Genomic DNA, 23,923 nt, shown 5'->3' with positions numbered 1-23,923 from the left:
GACTACATAGATACAATTGCATTGAGCAAAAGTGTTCTGTTGCAAGATGTGAAAAGGCTTCGTGCATGTTACCAGACAAGGTCTCAAAAATATTATCAGATGAGGTTTGTATCAATCCATAGCTGAGACATAGTGACATCATTCCCAAAAACTTCTATGAACCCTCTATGAAACTTCTATAAAACTCCACACTGCTCACACATTTTCTGCTCACAAGTGTTAATTCCTCTACTTACAACAAAACCTACTGTAACTGTGGCTGATTTAATTTAATTCAGATAGAAATTATTTTTCTGAGGGAACCCCAGATGCTTTGATATTAGTCAGTACCAGATATCTATATCAGAAGAATAAGCTGTAGCTCCAAGCAACACATCAGGAGGACGGTACCAGAGTGTCACAACTTCAGAGGAGTATGTCTGTCTGGGGATAGACTGGGCACGGGCAAGGCCTGCAGAAAAAAAAACCCAACAAACCAACAAAAAACTGCTGTGTTAGAACAGTCCTTCTACCTGTACAGTGCATAAATGATAATAATTGGAAACAGGACATTATTTTATCTTTAAACACAAGTAATCTCAATGCAGCTTACAAGCAATTGACAAAGAAAGTGTCAGTTTCTGGAATATACCCCTGGGGCCGTTCAGATCAACCAACAGGTGGGTTTTGCAGAGCTTTATCTTTTGAGACTGAAGCAGCTATCCCAAACCAATGCCAAGAAAGCTTTTCAGTTCACCCATTACCGTGGACTCAACATACTACATTATTTTCTGAACAGAGAGGAGTTGATTCTTTGTTCTCTTAAGCTAGTTTTACATGGCAGTAATTGCTCTGACTTAAATGAGGTTAATCCTTGCACCTATCAGTATAAATACAAGAAAAGCTCCACTGACCACAGAAATAGTTTCCTGAAGTTCAAGAAAAGGTTATGTTTCTCTGCCTTAGTTGGCTGTGGATACAGATCTATATGCATGCTACAGCTTTGGTCTGAGCAGATATACAGCAGTATCCAAACTGTGACTCACCAAAGTCAGCTAATTTGAGCTCACCGAGGCAACTGATGAGCAAGTTCTGGGGTTTCAGATCACGGTGAAGAATGTGTCGTTGGTGGATGTAAGCCAGGCCACGCAAAAGCTGGAACATGAAGAGCTGGAAAAAGCCAACAAAAAACTGAAATGATTTTGTGTGACTTTGCATTGATACATTAACACTGAACTTTAGAAGAATTCTGGAACAAAGCAGAGACAAAGCAAGTAAGAAACCAGTAAAAATCCCAAAAATTAGTAGAGCTGGCTGAGGAAGAGAAAACTGTGGTGGGTTATGACTGTCCTATAACATTCTGAGGTTTTCAGGGTGGAATATTTGGCCAGGAGTGCAGTATAACTGCAATCCGTAAATGCACGTTTTGGAAATTTAACTTTAGAAATGGACTGTTGATTGCAGGAGCAAGGTCAGTTTGCCAAAACACAGACCCATCTTTCAGAACAGCAGTTATGTTGATTTCAGTGTTCAAGACAAAGACACAGCCAAACAAAATGAAAGCCTAAAGAGCTGAAGGTTTGCCCCCTGAGCCAGATGGCAGCAGCTGAGGGAGTTCCATGGCCACTGTACATGCCACCAATGGGACAGGGAACTAGTTGACCTGGCAATGGGAATTGTTGGCTTCAAGCTGGGAGAAAACATGAGGACACGATTTTAAAAATATAGCAAATTAGATATGATGAATGAAGTAAGCAAGCAGAAAAGAAGAAAAAAGGAAGCTAAGAAATAAATATCTAACTTCCACTGTCCTGGCAGTCTAAATAAGCCTGGGGTGAAATAAGTTGGGCTGAAAAAAGCTGTGAAATTGGACAGTGGATAGAAACAAAACACAGCAAAAGTAATTAGACTTCACCAGAGAAAAAATATTTTTCACCAGAAGTTTAATTTGAAGAGGAGGAAAAACAGTGACACCCATAGGTCATTTTTGTACCAGAAAAGTGTCCCTATAACATTCTGCATACTTATATCATATTCCATAGGAATCACTCAGAAAAAACAAACAGCATTTGCCAGCAAACATGAAGCAAGCTAGATGGCCCTCCTAAAGGAGGAGCAAATAATTTTGCAGTTCAGTTCCTGCTGACAGTGAGGATTCCTGACAGGAAGGCAGAGCAGCTGGCTAGTGTTTACTCACAGAAATGCCAGTGAGTACATATGACAGCCATGTGCTCCATGTGCTTTACAAGCACGGCTGGTAGCAGAACCCTTGAGATCTATGCCAAAAGTACTACACTGCATCTTGGATGTATCTGAGCTTTAAGGATGTTTAAAATCTGAGGCCCCAAGAAACTTCATTAGAGTTGGTGTTGCTTAACAACTATCTGGAAAAAGATGTGAACAAGGTGGCAACATTTGAAGATGACAGAAGTATTTAGATTAGTTGTGATAAGAAGTGACAGTGAGGAACTTCAGAGAGATCTGACAAAGCCAGATGAATAGGCAGTTTGATAAGATACAAAGTTATTGTTGACAGCTGTAAGATAAATTAACTGAAGTTGCTCAGGAAAAGGACCCCAGTATTCACTGAGGACATCTGCACTGAAATCTTAAGCCAGTGTGCAGCAGCAATATTGAAAACTAATTAAATGTGAAGATGCATACAAAGGAGAGCAGGAGACTATTATAACATCAATCTATAAAGTAAGAGTACATGTTCGGCTGTGCTCAGATCCTGTCAACCATTCCCAAAAGCTATGGTAGAAACAAAAGGGACTTAAATTACTGCAAATAGGAAAATAGTTCCAGATGAGGAGAGAGTCAGATTTGCTAGTTTTTAATTAGAGAGATGAATAATGCATTGTAACAATAAGAGGAGACAAATTTGTGCAGAGATAGGTTTCCTTGCCACAAGATGTCATTGTTCACAAAAGCTGAATATCCACTTGCAGGCTCAGAAAATGGGAAGATAGGCTAACTGAAAAAAGCCTGGGAGACTGAGAGGGAGCTTGCTACATCATCAAAGGCAGATTTTTTTTCCAAGGTTTTTGTCATATATGTAACAAATAAATACTAATAAGTGATTTACAGTGACCCTACATAGTGGAAAATAACACTTCCTCATGCTTTAAGGGATAGCAGTCTTCTAAGGAACTCACCATAACATTGCACGAATGGAGTCCTCCAGGATGCTGGCCCATGTACTGTGCTAGATCTGTGTGCTAAATAAAAGAGAAGAACTTGAGGCAAAGCTACTGCTCTAAAATGCCTCTACCAACAATGCATCTTCTGTAAATGGAAAAATATGCAACTGCTACAAAGGTGCCTACTTAACCTTGGTGAATACCTGGTCTGATGCAGCACACAAGGATGTGCTGAAGTTCTGGGTCTAATCAGGGACCAGGCTGACCTGTTCTCTCACCCCAGCATTTACGACCTGAAGCTGCTGGTTGACAGAATTTATACTTGTGCCAGAACTAATCATAAAGCTGCAATAAGAGGAAATAGCTTCTGTATTTTCTTTATAATTTGGTTTGGACTATCAGCAAAAGCAGGAGAAGTAGCAAGACTCATGTGGAGAATTTTATTGGTATCCTGGTCTCCCTATGAGGGCAACCCACAGCTTGGTCATGGTGAGCCACTGGGGTCAGTGCCAAGTCTGACCCCAGCTGGGATGTGAGCTCATGTCATTATTTCCTATCTTTGCTGTAGCTCAGAAACAGTACTTTTATTGTGTTGACAAGGGAGAAATGGAGGTAAATAATGTCTGCCACCCCAGTGGACACAAGACGAGGAATCATTTTTGCATACAGCTGTCGCATATACAGAAAGAAAAGGGTAAGGCTGTGTGGCTGGAAAGCAGATCAAGAAGGAAAATCAATCATTGCACTAAAGCATTACAACTCATTCCTTTGTAGATGTCTCATGGTGCAGTAAATTCATTATGCAGCCACTTCCCTGTACTTCCCTGTACTAGCTCCACAGGAAGCTAGAAAAACATAAACTCACCATGTACTCTAAGACAAATGTTAGTGTCTCCTTGGTCTGGATAATGTCATGAAGCAGTACAATGTTGGCATGTTTCAAACACTTGAGAAGAGAAGCTGGGAAAACACAAAAGATAACTTTACTGCTGCTGGAAGTGGAAGGAGATCGTGCACCTAACAAGGCAGTGAAAATAAAAAACTGGGGAGTAATAGTCCAGACTTGGCAGTTCTGTAAGAAGTGGCAGCTACTGAGTCCGAAGGAGGATGCAACAGCTCCTTAGAGAAGCAAGCGTCAGTGCTCCAGGCTTGGCAGGAACTCATCCTTCTCTCAGAGGTGGGATCTTGCCTCTGTCAGAAATAGCAGTTCACAGTTCCCAGGTGTCAGTTTATAAATTGAGGAGAAGTAATTTCTTTAATGTAAATGCTGAGAGGCAGGACCTGGGAGCTCCCAGAGCCAGAATGCAGCAGCCCCCAGCCTGTCACTGAGTTTCTCAACCTTCTCCCATCCAGCTCCTGGGATGTGCCCTCAGCATGGCCCTTATGAGAGACCTCTGGGAAAAGCTCAGTTTCTACCAGTTTCCAGTTTCAGGACAACAAAGTGTAAAAATATGAAAAAAGAAATCACTGTAGATATAAAATGAACTCTGAATTCAGTTCTGTGCATATTGGTTACTGTCTCTGGTTAAAAACTCTAAGAGCAGAGATGATGAAGTTACTGAGTGAATAGTAACTTGCCTGTATTTATAAAGCTTCAGCACACTTTTCTTTCAGCCTAACTATCCAAAAGCATCATTGCAACTGTGTGGCCCTGGTCCTTAGATCCTGACATGCCTTTGCCAAGCCTCAGAAGATCCAGGGTGTGGTGATGGAGGAGGCAGCACATGGAAGAGTCTCTAGCACCATATAGACCACAGAGCACTGACCTATGGTAAGACAAAAGCTGCAGCCTTCTGAGCCTTTTGGCCACGCACTGGGTTTGTTATGTTAGAGCAGGCTCCAGCCAGCACACTCATGAAAGGAGCTTCTCAGCAGAAAGTCTTCATGGGGGAAGAGCACACACAGCTTAATCATTTGCTACCTTAGGTGTGAGACAATACTGCAGTAAGTCTGTATAGAGGAGGAATGTGGGGAAGAGGTGAAGCCAGGATTACTCTGCCTGTAGGTCACTGGCACAATTGGAGAATCTGACTCAGCTGTTCACAGACAGAAGCCCCAAAGCCCAATAATAACAGATGCCCCTGACTCCAGGTTTTAGTTCAGCTTCTGACATAGCAGACAGAATAGCCTCAGAGCTGTTCCAGACTCACTTTTTCCTGCTGATTAAAACCAAATTAGTTTAGTGTGAGACCATGTAGCCCTACAAATTTCATTCCAGTGAGGCATGGGCATGCAATCTTGTTTCAGCTGAATTAGCTGAAGCACACAATACAGAGCATAGGCCAGCTGTGGGAGGCAGAGTTTTGGTCATGATTAAAAGCTGCTTTTTTGTTTTTCAAACAATCTGAAAAAGATATTTGAAGAGTTTCATGCTGGCAAAGCAAATTTATATTGGATTAACTCTTTGCCTTTTGCGAGTGTAACTATTTCATCTGGTTCTAAAAGCCCTACTGCCAGAGTTACACTGTATCACGCAGCTGTGGCCCAAGTCCATGTCAGCACTGAGACTACTAAGTAGTAAGGGATGCCTCATTCAGCCCAATTACTGGAAACAGCAGATTGCAAAGCAGTTCTTGCATAGAGCTTGGTGCTGCTGCAGCTAAACTACTGATGCTGGTCTATTTAACTACCACCAGCATGTTCCCAGTGTACAGCAGTATGGCCCTTAAACATACTCCACACTGCACCTAATTGCCATGAACATAGTAAAAATACTCTGGCTGGAGTCCATCTGCTACAGAACCTGATAACCTGGCTCTGTGACACCTCAAAAATTCCATATGACTGGAGCTTTTGCTCCAGATGAGCAGCTCAGAGGGTCCACACTAAAATGGAGGATTCAGCGCCTGTGCCTCAATCAGGCTTCTGGGAACTGCTCCTCACTTTGTTGCTGCTACAACCCCCTGCCGGGGTGTCAGGTGCTACTGCCAGAACCGAGCTTTAAACGCATTTTGTCTCTGCGGGGCTTCCTGGGGTGAAGCGTCTCTTTGTCAGGGGAGCACATTCCTCCAGGGTAGCAGAGAATGCGCCGCGTTAATAAATCTTGTGCTTTGTTTTTGCTAGTGACTTACATTGTAAATTTGAGGTGTCAGATGCTGCAAAGCTCAGCAGTACACAAAAGACCTATTTAAAGCAGACCCTTCATAGGATCACCCTTGTTTTCTCCCATAATGAATGAAGTTAAGACTCTAAGCCTGTCCAGTAGAGCATGTTAAAGGGGTGCTGATCTTTAGCGCATCATTAGTTGATGTAGATAAAGCTTTTAAGGCTTATTTTACTGGTGGGCTACTAGTGTAAATGCAGAGCAAAAGCACCACAGCAAATGAGTGTATAGGAAACTGTAACACAAGCCATTCTTCAAATAGGCATATATAGGTATCTCTCTGCTTTCACACAGAATTGGACTAAGGACTTTGTAAACTTTCTTGTCTTAATTACAGTTATAAACCTGGAGTGGATTCAATGACCTCTCTCGTTATTCTGAGCTGACTGCTATGAGAGTCCTTCTGTGCCAGTGCTGCTCTGTGAAAGCTGCCACATCTGGTCCCTGACGTTCCGTCCCTGTGACAAGATTAACCCTAGCATCACAAGCGCAGTAAGAGGTAAAAAACCCCCATATGTGTGATGTCTTACATTGATAGCTTTCATTAATACTACATAACAGACTGGCACAATGGTTGCATATTTCTGTGTATGGAAAAAAAATGTTATGGTCTTCTTGGGATTGTACAGCAGATAAAAATAGAAGCCTTAACCAACCAGGCAGTTTCTGAGCTTAGTCTCTAGGGAAATGTAAACACATTCAGCCAAAATCACACTCTTGCATAAAAGCATTTCTTTCCCAAAGAAATTGAAAAAGCTGTTGACATTTTGCCCAGTGCTCTACAAACGCGACTGATAAGAAGAATTTCTCACTGGGCTGAAATTATAAATGTTAATAAACATCAGTTTTATTGAAAGTATCTCTTCAGTATCTCAGCTCCAGGTATCAGCTAGGAAAGTGTCATGGTTGCAGTAACAAGTCCACAACTGCCCAATGCAGCAGCAGCAAAAGCTGTGTAGTTTCTAGAGGGAGTGAGAGAGCAACTGTGAAGGAGGCAGCAAGCAGAAGGTGTAAGAGGGCCCTGATACTGCTGGAAAGAACATGCTCTGGCTGCAGCTGGCACTTTCCTTATCACAGGCATGGCTACATCTGTCACAAGTGCATACCCCAGAAGTTCCTCTGTCCATCACATGCCTCTCCAGTCCAGCACAAAGACCTTCTCCATTGAGGGGATAAGGAAACTGAGAGTTTTGGGAGAAGGACAGCTGGCACATTGAGTAAGCAAGAAAGGACTGAGGGACACTTCATGGAGCCTTTTCAGGTTAAGACAAATGCTCTTCAAGAATGATATTGCTCTATGTCTTACCTTCCCGAATGGCCGTAAAGGGCAGTCCCTCCTCTGCCTCCAGCTTGATCACTTTCAATGCCACCAACTGGCTGTTGATCCTGTCAGGTCACAGTGGAAGGTCACATGGGGCATCTCGGTGCTCAGCATGATAACATTAACAGTTTCCCAAGCAAATACTTACCCAAACAAAGTTTCTAGGTGTTGCTGACCCACCCAGGCCAAGCTCAGAAGGGAATTACAAACCTCCTCCATCTTGTGTTCATTAGCAGTGAGCTGGGAGCCAGCCCACCTCGCTAGAGAAGCACCGTGCTGCTGTGCAGGTACTGCTAGAGCATGGCTTTGAGCAGTGGTCCCACTCCACCCTCTCACAGCTTTCCTGCCCCTGTGTGATGGCAGCATTACCTCACCCCAAATTTTTTAATCATACAGGGATCCTTCACTTCAAGGAAAACCATTGCTCCCTGCCTCCCGGGTTCAAATAATCTCCTGGTACACCGCTCTGGACCAAAATGTCTTTGTGGAGCCTTCATGGCTGTAGTGGAGTTTCCTGATAGATTGGGATGGGGCTTTGCAAATGTCCTGGTTAAAGGCAAAACTGGACTTTTGCTTTGCCTTTATCTCCCATAAGAGGTGTTTTCAGCAAGCACGGGGAAGGCAATAATGCTCACCTGCTGATCCCCTTATACACAGTTGCACAGGATCCTTCACATAGCTTCTCTAGGTGTACATAGGATGTGGCAGCTCCAAATGGGATGCCTTGTCGCTGCTCCATGAAGATATTGGTATGTGTTTTAGATTGCTGGGTAGAACAAGAAGATACTTAGCAGGTAACTCAGTAATCAAGTACTGATTCACGGCTGGAATAATCTTAAGATAAAACATCTCCTGTCTGGCTCTGTGGATGCTGCACCCCACCCATTTGAACCTCACTGGTCCTGGAAAGAATCCTTGTTACTCCAAGGTCTCTGCAGCCCCTGCAGCTCTGGAGGGCGTGGGGCTGCAGGGGCTGCAGAGAGGGTGGAGAAAGGGATGCTCTGGTTACATCTGACAGCTGGCATAGGAAAAGGGGACAAACTCTGTCACTGGCAAACTACCATTCTACTGATGTGGTTTTTTCTTTCTCCTTGACTGCAGTGGCTTTGAGCAATTCACATGATTTTCATCTCTCTCTCCACCAGTCTTAGATCTCCAGTACTGTCTGTAAGAGGAGCAACTGTCTGTGTTCCTGTGTTGGTAAATGGTAGTGCTCACTCTGAACACACAAAGGCAAAACTGCCTTAACTGCAGAGGATACTTCTGCCATCATTCTAAATGCATTTTATTCCCCCTTACCCTTGATTTATTAGTCTCTAAATAGCTGGTTAGGGCAGGGACCAAAAACCAGAATGCAGAAGTGAAATTTCAGGAGATTTACATTTATGTGTTCTTCTCCCCCTTAATCCCTTACCTCTGACCTCCTTCCTCACCACTGTATAATTTACATATCCTGTAAATTTGGCCCATACAGCATAACAGTGCTGTATACAACACAGCTCTAAAAAGGTAGTAATGAATGGCAGGCAGGCTGCAAGTTCCTCCTGAGCAGATATATGGAATGGATTATAATTTGACAACACAGGATTTGTAATCTGTGGCATGCTGCTTCCTCCAGAACTGTAGGTTGTTGGCTGCCTCCATGTTTTACAATCCTTCGTTGGCACAGAATTCACTAGAGTGCAATCTTCTCTCACTGCTCATCACATCAAAGGCATTTATTGTCATCTAAGGTACAGATTCCTCTTTCAGTAGCTTCACAAGCCTGAAGCTGCAAAGTTTGATGCTGTCTGGATAGAAGCAAATGTGACAGCTTTGCACTCCCACAAGTGGAAGCACCCAGGCTTAGCCCATCTCAATGCAGAAGTATCACAATGGGATATTAAATACCTCTGCTGTAGTTGCTTCTTCCATGTGCTGCAGGCCTTGGATTTGTTGGGAGCCCCTTCTCTCTGAACAGCAGCTGCAGCATCCTGGTCTGACAGCTCTTACACACAGCATGTCTCCCATGTTATCACATTTAAATTAAACTGTATCTCTTTTTTTCTCCTTTGCTCCTCCTCATCCCTCTGTGTCTGTAATAACAGTCCATATGACTTGCATGAGGTCTCTGCCTCAAGCAGTCTTGTGATTCCTGCAGTTTTTCTTTGAAAGTCCAAATTTGCCCCTGGAGTAGCTCCATTGATTTCAGTTCTTTTGGCACATGCCCTCCAAAACCAGCCAAAATATTTCATACCCAAAGATGGATAATTAAGCAATAAATCCAAGCTTTCTGCTTGTACATGTTTCTTTCAGTTAAGCAGCTCTCAGTATAGTAAGTTGGATAATGAAGTGATAGGTTTCACACAGGATCAGGCCTTGACTTCCCTCCCTGCCTATAGCAGTTCTAGGCTTCAGACTTCAGCCTCTAGGTGATAAATTGAGCTTTGTGAGTAGTGTGGGTGAGCTGTGCTTTGTGCAGGAACTGCACATTGACTGTCCTTGCTTTGGCATTTACATCAGCATGGGGACTTGTCTTTCTCCATTGGATTACATGTCTAAGGGATGCAACGAGTTGTAGCTGATAGAAAACAGTCTTGTCCATATGTCAAAATAACCAGAGCAAACTGATTAATCTTGCCTACCATAGATTTCATTAAGAATATACCGAGCAGGGAACACACAGTGGATTTACCCTGGATGTGGACAGACAAAAGTCCCCTCCCTTCAGTCCTCCATGAGCAGGACTCACTGTGCAGTTTCCTAGGACTAACACCCAACCCACGCACAGCAAATGCTGACAAGGGCTGAGGGAGCAAGCATCATACTGGGGTATTTTTATGCTGACCCATTAGGTCCTTCAGTTTTTATTTGAATGTATCATGTGAAATTTTTCCTTTGCTTCACTGTTTTGATGCCTAAGAATAGCACTCTTTCCTTAAGCAAAAGGATTTCTCCAATGCAAAAATGTCCTCAGAAGGCAGGAACAATTTCTGTGTCTTGCTGCAACTAAACCACACAACCTTTTCATGGCAAGAAGGAGCTAATATACCTGGAAGGCTTCGTTTCCTTCATATGACTTCCTTTTGCACTCCTCTGGTAGTGATAATTTGCTAAATAGCTATAATCATGGACTTTGGTCTTCTCTTTATTTTCCACATATTCTTTGAGCCATCAGAAAACAGCAGTAATTTAGATGTGGTGTCCAGGCATGAGAAAGGCTGTCTAGAAGCAACACACTCAGTAACAAACTGGTTATGTGGTCTTTTATCCTGGAAAACTGTTTTTAGTGCTATGACCAAATAATATTTGCATTTTAAAAGAATGGAAAGACAAATGCAGAAAAAGTAGACAACAGAAAATATACATGTAAATTCATATGAAGATTATAAATTTTAATCTTGTGTACTTTTTGTGTCAGGGAGTAGAGGGGAAATACTCTGTTACAAAGAGAAGTAATCCCACTTTTGCCAGTTAGGCAGAGCTGATAAATGAAGAAAGCATGGTTGTAGCTGATGGTTGTGGTTATTGAAAAAATATGGAGTAATCGTTCCAGTTTATGGAGGAAACACTCTAATAGAAATGTTTAATAGTTATCCCTAGAAAAGGTAAGAATTTATAAAGGAGAGACTGTACACCTGTCTTTGGAACCAAGGTTTTTAAATGAAAGCTTAAGGCAACATAAGAAATCGTCTACTAAGAGCTGATAACATTAAAAGTACATTTTACAAAACTTGTTAAAATAGAATGCATATAGATCTGTGTGTGTGTGTATATGTATATATATATAGAGTGTATATACATGCAGAAGTGTCTATATTTACATAGGTGTGTTTATATATATATACTGTGTATATATGCATCTAAGTGTGTATGTATATATAGTGTGTGCATACACAGGTGTGTGTGTATATATACTGCATATATATATCCATCAAGGTGTGTGTATTCCTATAGGTATGTGCATACACATGTAGAGATATGTTGTGCATGTACACACATATATGTGTATATCCATACTGGTGTGTTTGCCCATGTATTTGAGATGTGTCCTGTGAAATCACAGCCACCCGCACCCGCACCCGCACCCGCGGGACGGCATCCATTCCGAGCAGGCTGCTGCGGGGAAGCTCTGCATGCGCTGCTCCTCCACGCGCGCCCTGGTTTGTCCCGGGCAGCGATCCGTCGGCGCTCGCGCGGCGCTGGCCCCGCCCCCTGCGCGTCGCGCGCCCCCGCGTGAGTCAGCCGGGCGGCGCGAGGGGCCGGCGGGCAGCGCGCGGCTGGAGGAGCGCGAGCGGCAACAGGTGCGGGGCGCGCGGGGCTGCGCGAGGGGCGCGCGGGAACGGAGGGGAGGGCGCGAGGGGAGCCGCGCTGCTCGCGCCGCCTCACCGCGCTGCGGGACGGGAGCGCCGGCGGCACCGGGACACGGGACACGGGACTCGGGACACGGGACAGGCCCTGCGCCGCGACCGGCTGCGCCCGGCCACTGGGGAGAGCCTGAACAGCAGCTCTGACCGCGCTCCGATGGGCTAGTACCGCAGAGAGAGTGAGCTGTATTTCTGTAGTGGCTGAAAGGTCTCCTCCCTCTGGGTGCGAAGAGACCCCCGAACTGTCAATAACATGCCCTCCGTCTCCTGCCACTTGCGTTTTAAAGTCCTGTCCCTTTGCGTGACTTACTTGCTCGGGAGTAGGTGTCGTTTTAGCTTTTGGAGTGTATTGAGTGATTGTCATACTATGGCTGCATATCCTGTACAGGTGACACAGCGTGCTGTCACTGCCACAGCCCTCCTCTTCCAGAGCGAAAATACTTCGGTGAGGCACCGGGGAGCAAACGGAGTGCTCGTACATGATTTGTAGTAAATCACTGATGCTGCAAAGCAGCCGCTTATGTAAACTACCTATGCTCACCATGCTCCGTTTCTGCATAGTGAACTGTCTTCAGAAGGGGAAGCACCTGATATTGTGCTAAATTAAAGTGTAATTTCAAAAGAAAAAGAGGTAGAAGGACATTCAGAATTTTTTTTTTGAGTCTCATACGAGTTTAGTAAATTTTAAATCATTAATTGCATGCTGTAGCAGATCATTTTCAGCTGTGTTTTTTTTGTCCTCCCGGCTTCTGTACTGTTGCATTTTGCTACCATCCTGCATTCACTGGAACTAGCATTAAAAGCTTTGAGCCCTCATCCAAAGGGATCACTACTGCCTTTTAGTAGCCAGTTGTTGTGTTTTGTTCTGAGCAGATCTTAATTAAACAATGTTAAATGCAGTGGTTCGTGCTGACCAAATCACAAGGGCTTCTTGACTTGGTCACGAATTGTAAGCCACAGTTAGCAACAGTAAATGATGTGTGTACACCAGACTGGTGTTGACAACTCTGTTTTGAATGAAGAAGCTTGGAGATCACCTCTTCAGAATCTGAGCAGGTAATTCTGTATAACAAACATGCAGTCTTGGTCCTGCAAGTTATTGCTAAATATGATGCAACAAATTTATTAAAAATGTGTTTGGAAATACGTAAGTAAACATGTCTGAAAGCTGTAGAAATATTTTCAATGTTTATTGACTTAGCTGGTAAGTAAGCACATGAGCCTCACGGGAGTTCTAGTGTTTCTGAAAGTCAGGGTCATATCACCTATTGGTGTTCTGCACTGAATGTAAGGTTACTTTCCTACCTGTGGTGCTCACTTAAAAATATTCAGTGAAGAGCACAGTCCATAATAATGAGAATAATGTTTGCTCCATGTCATTCCCAACCATGGCAGTTGTTATGGTGTGGTAGTGTTTGATTTCTGGGGAATTATCCTTCAACTCTGTAAGTGGAAAGTATGACATCAGTGTCATGCCAGTGACCATCTGTCTGTAGCACAAATCCATTTCATAATTGGCACTCCTTGCTGCTTTCCTCTTACAGCGATGAAACAAAAATGTAGAAAGTAAAAGTATGGGCAGAGCAGTGAAGGTGCTGGTATCACACTGAGCTTCCATGCAGGAGTGTTACATTGTGCCTGGCTATTCACCTCCGTGAATGTTATATCTAATAACAATTCAGGTAATTTTAGTGGAAAGGAAATAATGTATGTGTAATGTGAAGATCAGCAAGGAAAATTACAAATTTCTGTTGGGAGGAAGCAACTTTCTATTACTATTGCTTTACCTAGTTTGTAGCTGTGACGTGAATGAAAGCTTGAACTGAAATTGAAAGTGATTTCAAAATGTCTTAAGGATGTCTCATCTGTGCAAAGAAAACAATTTGACTTTATTTTCCCTTATATGCATAAATGCATGGTGATGCAACCATACATGTGACCTTCTGCAAAGAAATTAAAATCTATCACTGCTATCATATCATGCTTTTCATTTTTGGTTCACCAGTGTTGCAGTTTCTTACTTAATAATTATGTAAATAGTTTTTCAATTTGGCCTTGAAGGGAGATCTTGCAAAACAGCTAATCAGATGCCTGGCTTTAATTTTGTTTTCTTACAATCAGAAGATTTTATGACAATTGCAATAAATTTTTTTGCAGTTCAGGCTCATGAAAATGAAAAAATTATTTGAGTCCTGAGAAATCCATAAATTCTAGAAGTCAAGAATTTTAAGCCTCAGTTCCTTAACCTCAAATAACTATATGCAATGTAATAATATATTTTTTGATAGTTCAATTACTCTATCAAAGCTTCCATCTCTTTGATTCAGTGATCCACTGGATGTTTTTATTTGAAGGTAGAGTCCTTCACAAAGGAGAAGTGCCAGCATTTTCAAGAGAATGAATTGTAGCATTAGGTGGTTTTGAGTAGGCTAAAGAAATACCTAGAAGTACTTGCTCTGAGCAAGAACATATCAGGAATAAGGTTCCAAAAATGCACTTCCATTTTCCTTTGATGTTTCATCAACACCTCTGCTACTGAAGCATTGCTTGACAGTTTCCTTGTATTTGTGAGACTTTCTTTGTTAATATTTTAAAAGTTAACTTTTACAATTGTGGGGTTTTTTTTTTCTTTTGTAGTTGAGGAAGGAGAGACTTGTCTTGAAAGCAGTATCTTTTTGGTGACAAGTGTGTCTTTGTGTTCCTAAAAGGAAATTGCTTTTTCTTTTTTTTTTTTTTCAGAGCAAGGTGCATATGACTTACCACAATACTGTTGTCAATATCTTTTTGAGGTCTGTTCTTTGCCAACTCTGATGCCAAAATCACTCTTTTTAGTGTCCTGTGTCTGAAAAACTGGAAATATTTGGTGTGATGTGTTGTTATTTCTATATGTAAAGGTCTCCTTGATAATTCATTATTCAGAGCACTCCAGTGAAAGTGTTGGTTTTGTGTGTTTGTGAAAGTAAAGGCTTTGTTAGTTATTTTAATTATTTATTGACTTGATGATTACTGTTTCCAGGTATGTATGAGATACATACTTCTGTATGAGAGTTACAGGTCTCTTGTGTTCGAGCCTGGCCATATTTATTTCTGTTTTCTGTATGCAAAAGCTTCAGAATACTTATTCTGGGTCTTAAGACTTATACTAACTAATTTATTTTCTGATTTTGTTACAGTGGATATCAGAAAACAACTATAATAAGGCAACAGGTCTAAAGCATTTATAGATGAAACTTTGTTTGAATAAATACTATTGTACACATGCATTAATGTAACTAAAATTTTTAATACTTCATGGGGTAAGTCAGTAGATCCAGGGAAATCACAATTCTTTTAATATTAAAAAAAAAGGTGCCAAACAGCTCATAAGAAACAAAGATTAACTGTAGCTTTGTTTTATTCCAAGAAGAGTAATACAAATGTATCTTCATGAGGATGGAAAGGTGTGAGGGTGAACTTGGAAAATTCAAAATCTGAAAGGATGAAATTGTAGCTACAGCAGTCACTTTTTGTTCCTTGCCTTCCACGGTTGTCTTTTATCTCTACAGATGCTCTGCTACCAATTTGCATCAAGAAATGTTTTGAATTCTTACTTGGTTTTCTGCATTTCTGCCCAGGCAGAACTTTACCTTCTAATGGTGATGTGTGCTTTGGGTCAGGAATGCAGTTATGAATTCAGCTCCTGATTCTTTTCTGCTCATGCAAATCTGTTCACCTTGAATTTAGTATTGAATTCTGTCTTATGACTGAAAATGAATCAATTTTATGTTTCTTGAGTGGTATAATGAGAATTATATAGAGAGATTGATGTAAATTTCTGCCTTTGAACGAGGTTTTGTTCATTCTTCTATCCTTACAATAGACCCATTGTGAGATGAGTAGGTAGGACAAGTCTGGCTGTTTAGCTTCTGTCTGCCAACTCAGTGTGAGTGATCTAAATATAAATACTTGAACCATCCTAGTGGTGTGGAAGTGCTTATTTATTTAATGCAGGTGCTAAAGCTTTGGAGGGTTTTGGGGTTTTGGTGTTGTTGTTTTACGTTATTTGTAATTAAATAGCTGGTTTTTATGTTTTTCAGTTTGTGAAAATTATATTGTTCCTTTTGAAAGAGGAACAATTTGGTGGTGATGGAGTGCTGCCACTGACAGATGGACTCACAGGAAAGAAGGTGAGAATGACCAGCTAGGTGAAACCACAGAGGCTCCCTGAAATAGACCAGCTCATGATCATGAAAAGTTGATATCAGCATACTGTTTATGTAACTTGTAGTGAAATGTGCACTAAAGGGAGATAATTAACTTAGCTTCACTTGTGTCTGGAACACTAAAGTTACTGTAACAGCAATTTCTTTTTTAAGTTGATTGTTGTACTTGTGGAGCCATAGCCATAGGCTACAGACTTGAAAGTAACATTCTCAAGTGAACAGTAAATCCTGTCTGGTTCCTGCACCTGGGAATTTTGATTCTGCATCAGTAGCCCTACAACAGACTGTTCTTTCACTCCTTTAGTGCTCTGAGATGCCTGATAGAGCTCAGATATTTTTGTAATAAATCCTGTTATGTGAATATCCAAATTTGTCTTACGCTGTCTTCTGAAGACTCACTAAATGGATAAAAGTGCAAATATGAGGCTTTGGACAGAATTTAATGCACAGTATATGCACAGTTGATGAAAATTCTCAGTATTATCATTTTGTGTTCTTTGGAGCACTTTTCCCTTCTGTGTAAAATCTGTATTTTTATCTTAGGTGAAGTATCCTTATATTGATATTAAATTTTTAACCCTTTTTAATTTCCTTGCCTATATATTACTTGATTGGTTCTTTTTTAATTTACTTCTACTCCAAACACAAGTCCTGTGTATTTGAAATGCAAGATGGACTCTGCATTTTAATTGTGTTTACTTTTTGGAATAAGTTATTTACTTGAATTTTAGAAGGGTTCTAGACAGTCACCTCTTTAACTTTTTCTTTTTTTTTTTTTTTCTTTCTGATTTGTAGAAAAATAAAGATATTTGGGATGGGCACAGGAGCTAAGAGAGAGAATTTCATTTCTTAGTTATTCTCAACTTGAATGTTTCAGAGGCAAATTGTATAAAGATGTTGTTCATCCTGTGCACCACAGTTAACAAAATAGGTAGTTTAACAAATCCATAGTCTGAAGGAATTGGGCTACTTGCATAGGTTTCCCCCAGCATGGTGTTTCAGAATACTTTTTCTGGGTTTGGTACAAGTTTGGAGTACATTTTATTTCTTGTGCCTTTTCCTCCAGACAAAGACTGTCATTCCACTAAAGCTTTTCTTGCTGTCTTAATGTATTTAATTTCACAAGTTCATGCCAAGCTGCATGAACTGATTTGTGCAGGGAGTGAGTGACTTGGCTGTTGTCAAATAAGGAGTAAAACCCACTTTTTTCTTTCTGTGCAGATAAAATTCTAGTCTATATAAAGTTTTAAGGAAAGCTAAACATGACTCTTGATTTAACTTTAAATGCCATCAGTCTATATTCATGCTTAAAAGGACTTCTTGTATTTAAATCAAGGGATTCTACAAGTTGTTAAAACTGTGGGCTTGTCAAAATTTTGAAGAATTTCTTTGTGCTGAGTTGGAGGAGTTGCTGACTGAGCATTCAAACTACAGTGTGTTGAAGTGTTAAACCAGTTTTGGATAGTTCCAGTCATTCCTGCAAGCCCTGATACTTATATACTATTGCAGGATATTTTTTTTCGTAGTTCAGTTGATTTGAATGACTCGCTCATTTGAATCTGAGAAACTCATTAAGAATTTAAAAAAGGAAAAAGACCAAACAATCAAAACCTCATTTTTATCTCTCAAGGTAGAAGTGAAAGTGTATAAAGGATGAGTTCTTACAGGTGTAATGTTTTAAACATAGTGTTAATAGGAGCAATTGGTGCACGGAAAAGTACAAGAGAGAAAAAAGCTAATGGTTTCAAACAGAAGACACTTGTGTTTTCATTTAAATCGCCTTTAATTCACAATTTGTTAAATTAAATACATTGGCTTGGAAGTAAAACTAATGTCTGCACTATTAAGCCTTTCCTACACAGGCATTACTGAACCACAGAAAACTTCATGCTGATTGTGTTCCAATTTCCTCCAATCTTTGCAGCTCAGAAGAGGCAGAAGGAGCCAAAGAGAGAGGCCTGGTCTATGTTTGGAAGGCTGGTTCCTGCTCTGTAATTCCAGAAAGGCTTCCGGGCCTCAGTGGAAAGACAGTGTTGCAGGCAGCCCTTGGAATCCATCATGGGTTACTTCTAACTGAAGGTAATAAACACCTTGATTCTAACGATCTGAGAAAATAGCAATCGGCAGTTATTGGCAAGTTTTTTCTTTTAGGTGTGATACTAGATCTGTGTTTGGAACGATGAGCCCTGTACTTTGTGCTCTTCATACACATTTGTGTATCCTTAATGTGTTCCTTAATTAGAAAAGACTGATGAATACACTTAATTCACTTGAGTGCAGTAGTTTAACAGAAAAGCATTACTTATTTTAACAGTGCATGCATGCACAGGGTAACATAAATGTGAGGTGTGGAACTTAACAGCAGCAATCGCAGAGAGCAACCAGCAGCCTTCTTATACCAATAGCCATAGTTTTGCCAAGCCTGGAGTAAGCTAGGAATTGATACCAGTTTGTCTGAAGCAGTCTTCAAATTTTTGTATTGGTTTAGCAATTGGATTTATGCTCATACTAGGATTTGTTTTTCTTTTTTCCCCACTCCCAGGTGGAGAGGTCTACAGTTTTGGAAAACTGCCCTGGAGATCAGGACCTGAGGAGTCATGTGCTAACAGTCCTATCTTAGAAAATACTTTGCTTGGACATCGCATTATTACAGTGGCAGCCGGCAGCTTCCATAATGGAGCCGTGACAGAGAGTGGTGTGGTGTACATGTGGGGGGACAATTCTGCTGGCCAGTGTGCAGTTGCTAATCAGCCCTGTGTGCCAGAGCCCCAGCTCGTCAGTATCTGTGATTCTGAAACCAGCCCTCTGTTATCAGTAAGGATTTTGCAACTGGCATGTGGAGAGGAACACACTCTGGCACTATCGCTGAGCAGAGAGATATGGGCCTGGGGGAGTGGCTGCCAGCTCGGCCTCATAACAACAACTTTCCCAGTGACAAAGCCACAGAAGGTAGAGCACCTGGCAGGACGAGTGGTGCTCCAGATTGCTTGTGGAGCCTACCACAGCCTGGCTCTGGTACAATGTCTCCCTGTGCAGGAAATGAAGCCTATTCCAGAGAGATGCAATCACTGCAGTCAGCCTCTCATTACCATGACAGACAAGGAAGATCATGTAATCATTTCAGATAGCCACTGCTGCCCACTGGGTGTAGCACTGTCTGATAACCAACCAGAAAGCCACATTTTCTGTCCCTCATCAGACACCCCAGGAGGCAGAAATGTAACAGCTGGCCAAAGTGAAGACTGTCAGAAACCACTAGTGGAACATCATAGGCTTGGTGGTTTAGAATCTGATGGACCAAGTGGCCTTTCCAGCAATGATGGACAGGAAGATAGTGGAATTTCTAGTTCAGGAAATACTCTGTCCTCCGAGAAAAAAGAAGTGAAAGAGTACTTAATTGGTTTGTCAGATCACTCATTAAATGAGAGCCTGAACAATAAAAATATCTGCACAGAACCTGAACAGGTTGGTATCTAATCACTAGCTCATTATTTGCTGTAACTCCTCTTGCATATGTGCAACATTACTCTTTTTAAAAATAAAAAGCTTAGTTTAATGTAGCTATGTTGTTTTTAGAATTTCCAAGTGTTTTTTTCCCACTGTGATGGTTCTCAGCTTCTAAGTGGATGGGGTTTTTTTGTCCTCCATGGTTGTTCAGTTGTGAACCTTCATTGTGGGCAGTCTTGACAGTGCTGTAGTCTCTCCTCTTCATGGTCTGCAGAACCAGAACCACGAAAGCCAATTTCCATGCTCTGTTTCCTGATGGAAAATGAGTTTCCATTTGTGTGAGGCTGTAAGCTGGTACTCATCTGATTTTGCCTTTAAAGGTGAAGTTTTAATTTCTGTACCTGGAACAAATCCCTCACAAGTCTGTCTTATTCCTCGATCAGTTAAAAATTCTGGATTGCAAATTGCTGAAAGGATTGACCAAAATGTTTCTAATGTTAATAACATAGGAGTGCCATAAACTCATAAAAAGGGGTGGGAGATGTGTAAGTCCTACTCTGTGTGGTGTGGAAAATGATTCAACAACACCATTTTGATGCTACAGCAGAACAGTCAAGTACTCATCTCTAAGTAAGCATCAGAAAATGCTTGATATGAAGGTCCAAGAGCTGTTTGTGGCTCTCTGACAAAATACTGTTTCCTGCTTTTTCAAGGAAAAAAAAAAAAGTAATTAGGGGCAAAGGGGAGAAGATAGAACCCAAACTAATCCAGAATCTTTCAGCAGAGTCTGGCAGTCCTTACCTAACTACTGTCCTGTGAGGGAACCTGCCATTCTGTGGCCTAATTTTCAAAAATGACAGTGGAATTATGAACATTTCTTTTGTTATATAAAGTGTTGTACAGACATACATATATTTTTTTTTAATAGTTGCAGTAAGACGTTCTCCACAGTGGTTCTGAGAAATAAATTTCACAGTACCTAATCAATAGTTGATTTTTATTATCACCTCTGATTGCAACAAAAACCCTGTAGTTTTAGAACATATCCAGTAGTTCAGCAAGTTATGCTTTCTTACTCTCGGGAAAACTTCCTTTAGAGAAATGAACGTTGTGTAAATCCATTTGTTCTTTCTTTTGGCTTTGCTAATGCAAATGCATTCTAGCAGATGTGGGCTCCTCAGACTCTTGCAAGAGCTCCACTATTGGGAAATGACTGAAACACATAGTTTCATTCCCCCTTTCTCAACTCTTTGTTCCTGGATTATTTCCAGAGTACTGTTTTCCTTGCACGGTTTCAGGAATCAAGACTGGAATTTATTCACTCAGTCTTACACAATTGAACACTTGAAGAGCAAAGATGAGGTCTAATGTAATATTTCAGCATTAGTAAAATCCTTCATTCTCTTTGTTTGCCTACACAAATCAAGTTTTCTTTTCTGTATTGCTAGGTATTCCTTTTAGAAATAGGAATGAAGTAAATAGAACCAATCCTAATTCTTTAGCCTAAGCTTTAAAGAAGCTTAAAGAAGTCAAAGATTGTTTTTGTTTTGGCAGAATAAAATAAGCTGTAATATTTGTAATAATACTATTTTCCACTGTGTATTAGGTGGGAAGATAGGACTTTGTTGTCTGTGTTTTAATATTCAAACCATTTGTCAGAGATCATGTTTTGCATTATTTCTTATTTGGTGTGTCAGCTGATTGTGGTTACAGGTAATGGTGTGCTGGGAATAATAATTGCCTTCAGTCAGTTTGTCCCTAGTGTCACTTGATGATTATTAACTAAGCTTTATATGGATACAACAATGGTGTAAGGGGACACAGCCCAGACTGGTTTTAAGATAGGCCTTGCAGAATAAATCCATTAATTGCTGTTTTACCATGTTGGAGAGAGAATTGCTCTTATGATGCTCTTATTGAATTGCTCTTATGAATGAGCTACAAGAAAAGTGCAACAGACAAAGCCCAGTCCATTTAGAAATGGTGCTTGGTCCTACCTATAAAAAGTGATTCAGAGCAATAAATGTACACCTAAGCATAAAAAACATATAATTTATATTATGTACAGTTAAAATACATATATAATTTACAATAAACATTTATAATAAACATAATATGGTGTTCAGTACAGCCCATGGTTTGAATAGTGAATGTATATCATCATCCTGCTGTTCTGTGCATGTCTGCTCTGATAGTTTCCAATTTTCCTTTCGTTTTAGCCATCTCAAGAGGAGCAACTCGGGGCTTGTATCCCTGGCCCTCCAGGTAGCAGCACATCCACCCTGAACAGCCTGGTGGCCTCCTGTGCCTCAGCAGTTGGGGTGAGAGTTGCTGCCACATATGAAGCTGGAGCCTTGTCCCTGAAGAAAGTCATGAACTTTTATGGCACATCTTCAACTGAGCCAGGATCTCAGTCGGGCAGCAGGTCCCCAGGGCCTGAAGCACTGAAGGACAGTCGAGAAGAGCAGGTCAGACTGGAATCAATGCAGGGGAAGAAGAGTTCCAGTTTGGTAGATATTAGAGAAGAGGAGTCTGAAGGAGGGAGTCGAAGGCTTTCCCTGCCTGGCTTGTTGTCACAAGGTAAAAAAGCCTGTTGGGGAAAAATCACTGGAAAACTTATAATAATGTGGAAGTTTCTAAGTGGGAAAAAAAACCCCTCAAACATTTATTAAACACAAATCTAAACATCTATCGAAGGTGTTTATGAATTCTAAATTATATCTTTGGATTTGAAAGCAGTGGAGAGAGTGAAGACTAGCAGATACAGCATGCTAAGAAAACCAAAAGCAGAGTGGGTTTACAATTGGTCTTTCTTGTTAAATTAAGGTAAAGTGAGTACATTGGAGGAGTCATATTGCCAAACGATGCTAAGGTATCTTTCGTGTTACTTCTGTAACAGATAAAAATCCGTGTGGCCTGTAATCCCTACTGCACTGAGCTCATTTTGAGCCAGGGACCTATAAGTATTCCAGTTCCCACTGCTGAACTTCAAAGTTAATGACCTTCTTCCCTCACAGATTTTAGTGTTGTTAATTGCTCTGAACATGCATATGGTTTAGTTCTATATTGATCTTGGATTTGAGGGGAGTTTTTAGGAACTACTGAAATCTTCTGTTCACTGCAAGGATATATTTTCTTTCAAAACACTTTCCTTAATGTATTGTTTTAACATCCTTAATGTTTTGGTTCATTTGCTTCCTTATAACTGCATAGTTCTCATATGTCTGTTATCCTTTAGCTGCTGGTAAAAACTACTTGATATCTGTCTACATTTAGCACCTTTGTTACTTCTGTATGTCCATAACCTGTTGTCTTGTGTGTCAGCCTTTGTTCTCAAGCTTGAATTAAGACTGCTTTAAGTTGATCACTTACTATTAAGTAGAGCTGTTACTGTATAACACACAATCTGAGTGATACAATTACCAAAATGATTAGCAATTTTTCTAATTCTTGCCCTCTGTTCAGTTTCCCCAAGGCTCTTACGGAAGGTAGGACGGGCAAAAATGAGGACTGTGGCTCTGACTCCAACCTACAGTGGTGAAGCTGATGCTCTTTTGCCCTCTCTAAGAACAGAAGTGTGGAGCTGGGGCAAGGGGAAGGAAGGACAGCTAGGGCATGGTGATGTGCTGCCAAGGTGAGATTTCTTTGATGAAAGTTTTTTTTATTCACTAGATAGCTAGAAATTTTTGAGTATTGAACTGTCTCAAATTCTCAAATTTAAACATCTGCCATGCATTGTATTCTTGTTCTTTTAAATGTTGTGATCTAAGTTTCTCCATGTTACATGTTTTATGCTGTATTGTTACCGAACATCAATCAATTATGACTTTTCCCCTTGTAATCAATAGGAGTTTTGGTGATCTTTTGACTTTGTCCAAATTGGGGTGAAGTCTATCATCAACTTTTGTCCTTCCTGACCATTTTGACTAAGCTGGTTTATTGCCAGATGACTGCATATATCTTTGTTTTTTCTGATTTGTTTTGGGGAAGAAAATAAAACTTTGAGTGTTTTTTGTGTTAAAAGTACCTCTGATAATATTTTTTCTTTTTCTTCCCTTGCCTTATGGCTTCTGGGGATTGACAGGCTTCAGCCACTCTGTGTGAAAAGCCTTGATGGTAAGGAAGTGATTCACCTCTCTGCTGGTGGCCATCATTCCTTAGCACTCACTGCCAAATCCCAGGTACAAGTGATTGTTGCCATTTATTGTTTATCTATGACATAATTGTCATACTTGTTCTTTTCTAGTTTTTTTTTCTTTTGCTTCTAAACTTTTGTTCCCACTTGTGGGAGGCAGCATGGAAGTAGTGTGCAAACTAAATTCTATTTCTGCCCAAGCTCTGCATGTACCATCAACATTATGTTTAAAGATTGCTCTGACTTG

The 23,923-nt window shown here is 40.9% G+C and overlaps 2 protein-coding genes across 5 annotated transcripts in view; one reads left to right on the top strand and one right to left on the bottom strand.

Annotated features, from left to right (window-relative positions):
- Positions 1-9,556, bottom strand: part of CDK15 (cyclin dependent kinase 15) — a 39,944-nt gene extending 30,388 nt beyond the window's left edge. Inside the window, exons 1-6 of the mRNA XM_085065635.1 lie at positions 9,437-9,556; positions 8,182-8,312; positions 7,532-7,611; positions 3,988-4,082; positions 1,026-1,149; positions 331-451 (exon numbers count right to left, since the gene is read on the bottom strand). Of these exons, the coding sequence (XP_084921761.1) occupies positions 331-451; positions 1,026-1,149; positions 3,988-4,082; positions 7,532-7,611; positions 8,182-8,312; positions 9,437-9,556 (671 nt within the window). The remainder of the gene's footprint in view (positions 1-330; positions 452-1,025; positions 1,150-3,987; positions 4,083-7,531; positions 7,612-8,181; positions 8,313-9,436) is intronic.
- Positions 9,557-11,742: 2,186 nt separating this feature from the next.
- The window catches only part of ALS2 (alsin Rho guanine nucleotide exchange factor ALS2), a 35,357-nt gene continuing 23,176 nt past the window's right edge, over positions 11,743-23,923 (top strand). For 2 of the 4 annotated variants that reach the window (XM_085066145.1, XM_085066142.1), the window contains exons 1-7: positions 11,743-11,829; positions 15,969-16,058; positions 18,019-18,173; positions 18,637-19,559; positions 21,761-22,121; positions 23,007-23,175; positions 23,626-23,722. In XM_085066145.1, coding sequence (XP_084922271.1) covers positions 16,039-16,058; positions 18,019-18,173; positions 18,637-19,559; positions 21,761-22,121; positions 23,007-23,175; positions 23,626-23,722 — 1,725 coding nt within the window. In that variant the 5' untranslated portion in view covers positions 11,743-11,829; positions 15,969-16,038. Of the gene's footprint in view, positions 11,830-12,772; positions 12,949-15,437; positions 15,528-15,968; positions 16,059-18,018; positions 18,174-18,636; positions 19,560-21,760; positions 22,122-23,006; positions 23,176-23,625; positions 23,723-23,923 lie in introns of those variants that run through there. The other 2 variants (XM_085066144.1, XM_085066143.1) reach the window with 2 other exon arrangements.

Source organism: Lichenostomus cassidix, chromosome 7 (genome assembly GCF_008360975.1).
Source record: "Lichenostomus cassidix isolate B80296 chromosome 7, HeHo_3.0, whole genome shotgun sequence".
NCBI classification, from domain to species: domain Eukaryota; kingdom Metazoa; phylum Chordata; class Aves; order Passeriformes; family Meliphagidae; genus Lichenostomus; species Lichenostomus cassidix.
Note: the sequence above shows the minus strand (reverse complement) of the source record. Positions and strands in the feature narration are given on the sequence as shown.